This window comes from Haemaphysalis longicornis, unplaced genomic scaffold (genome assembly GCF_048455015.1).
Source record: "Haemaphysalis longicornis isolate Haplotype H1 unplaced genomic scaffold, Haemaphysalis longicornis Haplotype H1 scaffold_10, whole genome shotgun sequence".
In the NCBI taxonomy this organism is placed as follows: domain Eukaryota; kingdom Metazoa; phylum Arthropoda; class Arachnida; order Ixodida; family Ixodidae; genus Haemaphysalis; species Haemaphysalis longicornis.
In genome coordinates this window covers 70,038,607-70,044,589 of record NW_027526204.1, presented here as the reverse complement: position 1 = coordinate 70,044,589, position 5,983 = coordinate 70,038,607, and the positions used below count along the sequence as shown (strand labels likewise).

At 47.6% G+C, this 5,983-nt stretch overlaps 1 protein-coding gene across 4 annotated transcripts in view; it reads left to right on the top strand.

Annotated features, from left to right (window-relative positions):
- Positions 1-353: 353 nt before the first annotated feature.
- The window catches only part of LOC144158712 (uncharacterized), a 39,597-nt gene continuing 33,967 nt past the window's right edge, over positions 354-5,983 (top strand). For 2 of the 4 annotated variants that reach the window (XM_077689786.1, XM_077689787.1), the window contains exons 1-3: positions 354-631; positions 4,883-5,032; positions 5,099-5,161. In XM_077689786.1, the coding sequence (XP_077545912.1) occupies positions 4,948-5,032; positions 5,099-5,161 (148 nt within the window). In that variant the 5' untranslated portion in view covers positions 354-631; positions 4,883-4,947. The remainder of the gene's footprint in view (positions 632-4,882; positions 5,033-5,098; positions 5,162-5,983) is intronic. The other 2 variants (XM_077689785.1, XM_077689784.1) reach the window with 2 other exon arrangements.

The following is a 5,983-nucleotide window of genomic DNA, read 5'->3' as shown; positions in this document are numbered from 1 at the left end:
TCCCTAAAAAAATTAACTTAAATGGTTGAGGCAACTTCAAAGAAAGCTCAAATGACGTAGGTAGCAAAACCGTGGCAATGACTCTTTGGGGAGCACGGAGGAGAGGAGGGGGAAGGGGGGTTCAGCATACAAATACACAACTCAGAGCGTAGAGAAAGAAATACTAATGCGTTTTCTCTGTTGCTGAAGTAACCCGTTATGTTAGTTTAGGGAGGGCAAATGAGAATAATACAGGCCAGTCGGTTGGTGACAACCGTAAGTCTGATCTATGCCACACAAAGGAGGGCTTCTGATCGTCATCATCAAACAACCGTCTGTCGGCACTGGACATACGCCTGCAGCGCCGTTGATCAAAGACGGCACTCCACCACGAAAATGTTGGACGTTATACTTGATTGGAACTTTTACATTTCGTGCAAAACAGGCATGTCCTTGTTCTACGGTGTTTGATGTGCATGTGTGCGTGAAAGTCGACCGCTCGAAAACACGCAATTCAGAAAAGTATCAAAGTAGCTCATGTCTGTAGCTAAGCGCTCGTGGAAGGACGTTGTGCGTGCCTCCTAAAACACCGGGGATTGCTTGAACCAACTCTGGCTTGAACTGCTGCTGCCTCGCATCTGCTTCTGGAAAGGTGCGTCACCGTGCGTGCGTGCCTGCGGACGCCCCTGGGTCTATGTTGCCACCACTATTGTGCCGGTTTCGGGAAATTTTCCGCGCAAATAACACCTACTACAGTTATTTGAAGCCGCCTTTAGACGCTAAGTTATTCAGCGCTCTTGGCGGTGTCGTCCACATGCAGCGATTTTTGTGAGCGACGCAAAAAACGTAACTCAGTGGGTGCATTAAAGGGTCACTGAAGTGATTTGTAAACATTGCGGGATTACTAGCGCAAATTGTAGTTCGGAGTCCGTAGGCATTGTTTCGACCACTCTGGCCGCGTTTACGCGAATTTATTTAGTAGAAAAATCAATTCGAAAATGTTGTCCTCCTCTCTTTACGCTCGCCCATTTTCTGTGGCGTTTTCGTGTGACGTCAGCAGGAGATGAGCTGGAAAATGGCTGCGCTACTGCACGGTTCGCCGACCAGCCGACCTACCGATCGAGTCAGTCGGCCCAGCGTTTCGTCCGCCGGCCGCCGACGGGTCGTCGCTATTCGCTCGCTCAATTGAAACTAAGCCACAACACCTTTGTGAATGAAAGAATGTGCCTTTCCTTACTTTGTTAGTTTGTACACTGTGTCAAACTCAGAGTCCGGGTCGCTCCACACAAGCGCTGCACAATTGCACATGCGACGCTTCGCTGACTTTACGCTAGTAGGAAAATCTAAGGCCAATTGAAGGCGGGAGAAGAGTCAGCGAAGTCAATGTAGGTACTAAGAAAATAAAATCAACTGAAACTTTTACCGTACAGCGCAAAACTAGGGATCAGGAAGCACTTTTTGCGCTGGGTAAACAAGCACAGCGGTCAGCAGCACGACCGCACATCTGCGAACGCTTTTCCGTCAAAGAAATGCAATTGCTACACGGGAGATATTGTGGAAGTTTGGGGGACACTTACTGCAGGAGTGATATACAACAAATAGTCACATAAAGTACTTAAAATGCTTAATATAAATAAAAGTGTAAACTGGTCATACATTATAAACCTTATATATCCAAACCGGCCAGCGCCGGCTCGTGGCCTAGTGGTCTGAGGCGCTGGAATTTCAGTTTTGAAAGTCGCAAGTTCGAATCCCCGAGGGTAGATGTATTTTTTTTTTTGTAAGTTGATTTTTTCGTATGCGGCCGATGTTTTCTGAACTGAGTTCACCATTTTTGGGCCGTAACGTTCACTGCTCCCCGAGCGAGATCGCAGAACGCGCGTACTGACAATGACGCGCTAGCGAGTTCTCGTTGGCGTGCTGTTGCCACAAGCACCGACTGCTTGCGGGCAGTGGGCCCAGGCCTGAATCAGCACACCCTTGGCCTGGTGCGAACTAGCTTTTTACGAACAGACATGAGTGAGGCAAGCTCCGAATATGCGGGAAAAGCGCATAGCATTTGAGAGTCTGCGGTGACGCGGAGGGCGTTCATCCACTGCGTAGGCCTCGTCTAGTGATTTCTACGATTCCAAGCCGCCCTGGGAGGTTTATCTTAGACATTTGACAGCCGACAACATGGCAGAAGCGTGGTACGGCGATAACTGAGATATCGAGAATGCCCATCCAACAACGCCATCAGATGTCAAGCATGTTGTTTTACAGAACCGAAACCGAAACTTGTTTGATTGCTAACCTTGGGCATCGTCCAATCACGGTGCCCCCCCCTCCTGACGTCACAGCCTTTAGTTGGTGCGGCCGCCGCAAACCGCGCATAGTAGTTTTTCTTCTTTCGCACTTTGTAAAATAATTACCGATTTGTCAACCGGATAAACGATGAATAGTGTGTTAATTTAAGCCAGTCTACACAGTGCAAGCAAAAACGGGAGCTTGACAAATTCACTTCAGTGTCCCTTTAAATAGGTAGTGCGGGCGTCCGAGACGAGCGGAATGCACAGCCGCCGGGGGCTGTGACAGCGACGAGCTGTCACCTTCCTTTGCGTATCGCCGGCCAGAAGAAGCCCACAAGCAAGCGGCAGTGTATTAACTTTTTCGCTTGTCTCTGTTGCCGACACTACCGCTTTACTACCCTGAGTTCCCATTTTCACATGGCTCGCAAAAATCGCGGCTAGCGAATAGAGACTCGTAAATAACCCTTGAAGTTCTCGTGACGTGGGAAGGCTGGTGGGTGTGATTTAAAGCATCAACACTGAAAACTTGCCTACTTCTGGTTAGTTCAGCAGACATCTGCAATAAAGTCGAGCTCAGGAAATGGGAGCGCAGGTTCCTTGCTTCAAATTTGCTTCTTCAGCATCTTGACGAAGCGGGTTTCTTGTTAAAGGCCAACTGCACTCAAATTTCACCCTGGCTAAATGCCTTCGAAATGTGTATACTCGGTGACAACTTAAGAACGGCACCAGAAGTTGCCGCTGTGCCTTATCACCGTAGCCGGATGTTTCTCCGCACGGCGCAAGTAGGGCGTTACTGGGAATATTTTAACATGGCGTGAGCCGTTCCCGCGATTTTTTGGACTTAATATGCTTATATACGACTCCAGTGACGACAAACAAACTGCGTGAGACAAGGCAGATGATATCATGCATTCATAGCAAACCCCTTTCAAAACGCGCGCGCACTGACGTCACGGGTCCGGCGCTTTGGCGGAGTGATACACTACATGAGGTGGTGCCGTTCTTGAGTTGTAACAGAGTATAGTAGGTACCATGAGAACTACTGCGACGCGACCTGTATCTCTGTGCAATAGTGGTTATTCAGTTTCAGGCACTCAAAATAACGCCCTTGCAGACGACAAAGCACCTGCCGGAGTGTTGCGCAAACAGCCATTTAGCAGAAGTGACATGCCAGCCGTCCAGGCCGATCGGCCTGCCTCGCAGCGGGAGAATCAGGGGAACTGAATTCGCGCCGGTACTCGTGGCTTTCATGGCTCCGAAGCGGCTTCGTTAACCGTACGGTTCTCTCCTTTTCGAGTGTCGTCGCGACGTCATGCCTACGTGGTGTGCTGCTGTCGGAGCGCACGAATAGTGTAGTGCTTGCGGGACAAGCGCTCGCTTTTCCGCGCGCCTCCCACACCCCCGCACGCGCGTGCTCACACTCTCTTCCTGGCTAACCGAGCCGGCCGCGTCGCCCGGTCCACACCGCTCGCGCTGACGGCTGATACGTCACTTCCGCCTACCCGTATGGCCGCGTTTTGCCCAGTTTCGTTTTCAAAATCGTAGATTTTTGCTGGTCGCTTGCGGCGTAATTACGCACATTTTAGGCGTCATACTTCGTACATCGCGGTCTTTTCAGTCATACCATGCTGGAACAGTGATTTCGCGCGGTCGAAATTTTGAGTGCAGTTGGCCTTTAAAGCATGAACACACGCCCTTACTGACAACATTGATCAGTTGCTTCGTAACTCCAACTCTGGCTTAGAAGTGAATGTGGTCTTGTTCGGGGCGGGATGTATACACATTGATCGCGGAGAAATCCTTCGTAAGCATGATCAGGCATGCCCGGTTTAACAGAACACAACGTGCCGATGTCAAAGCTGTTTGCAGACATCAATGCGTAGCCTTTGATACATACAGCACAGCCTGCTGGTAGCCACTGGAGTAATGAGTGAGATTAGTGGACGGCACTGCGGCAGCTAGGCATTTGAGTTATTGCAGATGCTTTCATGGGTCAGGGGCAAGGTTCGACATAAAGAGGCCTTCATGGCGAAAGCCCTGGCCAATGCATATTTTTGAAATTATCGTCAGATGATGCCCAATGAAGTTTTGATCGCGCATTTGGCGCATTTTTTTTTTGGCACTGTCTTCTATTATCAGTGCCGGGAAGTTCATGCACGCATGCGGAAGCATGCGAAATGTCGAGGACTCACGTGTGGCCTGACAGTTTGCGAGTCAGTTTTAAGAGAGTAATCACCGGCAATATTATTCTCGCATTAGCCTGCTTTTTCACACCCAGAAACATGATTACGACGCATGCTGCCTGACAAGTAAAGAAGTAGAACAAATCACAAACGTCGCAAATATCGTGGTGCGGGAAAGTCAATTTAGGGGCGATACCTGTTTTGATGCTTTTAGCATTTTCTGCTGTAATAAGCAACTGCTGTTGCCATGAGTAATATATTTGCATTCATGGCACTGCAATCGTCCAGTAGCGGAAAACTTGTTTCTACACTTTAGTGTCCCTTTAATATGAATAACGGACACAAAGTTTGAATTGCCAAGCGAAGCTCTTATCCCAAGCATATGGTGTGATTGTTAAAATTTTGACTGGTGGTTGTGTTTTTTTCTTTCAGAAGGCACTACAGTGCCGACAACGAGGGCACCACTTGCATCATCATTAATTTTTCAGGGCTCCAGTATGGCAATGCCCACGGATGGAGCCTGCAGCAGCTTTGTGTTTTGGAGCCAAGGAACACAGGCGACAATTACCACCAGTTCCACAAGTACCACCTCGATTTTTCTTAGCGTCAGTCAGCCTGCATTTATGGTAATGAATTTATTTTTTTTAGGTTCGCAGTGTGCTCTTTGGCTAACCAAGAGTGTGAGCTCCCAAACAGAAGAGGAATTTCCAGGTTAGAATGTGGCATTCCTTTATTCATGAGAGCTTTCTGGTACAGAGCGGCCAACGCAACTAAAGAAAGCAATTCTTACCGAATGCATTACGAGCCACTTCTGTGCAGTTTGTGCATAGTGTTGTAATTGCGATAAGTTTAATTTGTGTATGGAATTCAAATTACGCTAAGCATGTCGCTTTTGCGTCATATAGGAAACAGTCAGCACTCTCCTGTGTGTGCACCAGGCTAATTCTTATTCCTTCTCTGGCACCAGGTTGGGTTTGTGCAGTGCCAATACACTCCGCTCCTGCTCTAAAGACCGTGGTTGAAATCCTGCACGAACCCAAACGTGTTAATTTATTCCTTCTCTCTTTGCCTTGGAAGTTATTTTGGTATCATTCGTGTTAATGCCGATGGCACTTTTTGCGTATGATGAGACACCTAAGGCTTTCGCCTAAGGGGTACTCGCCTAATCACATTCCTATGGAACTTACTAATTCATGACCCACAAGCTTAAAAAGCATTCTGCGCCAATAAGAAAAGTTTTACAAGTCCTTCTAAATGTTTGTATCGGCCCAGTTTGTTTCTTTTAGAAATAAAGCGCATCTTTACTGAAATGAAAAATAACAAATGCATTTTATTTTATCCAGTTTTCATTAGATGGCGTAAGCATTCTGCCGTGCTAGAGTTTTATTTTTTATTTCAGTACAGAAGTGACATATGCCTAAAATAAGCAAACTAGGCCGTTGTGCATATGTATATGTACTTTTAAATCTTTCCGCATTCATGCCCAATGTTTTTTAAGACCGTGGGTCATAAAGTAGCAGATCCCATAGGAAT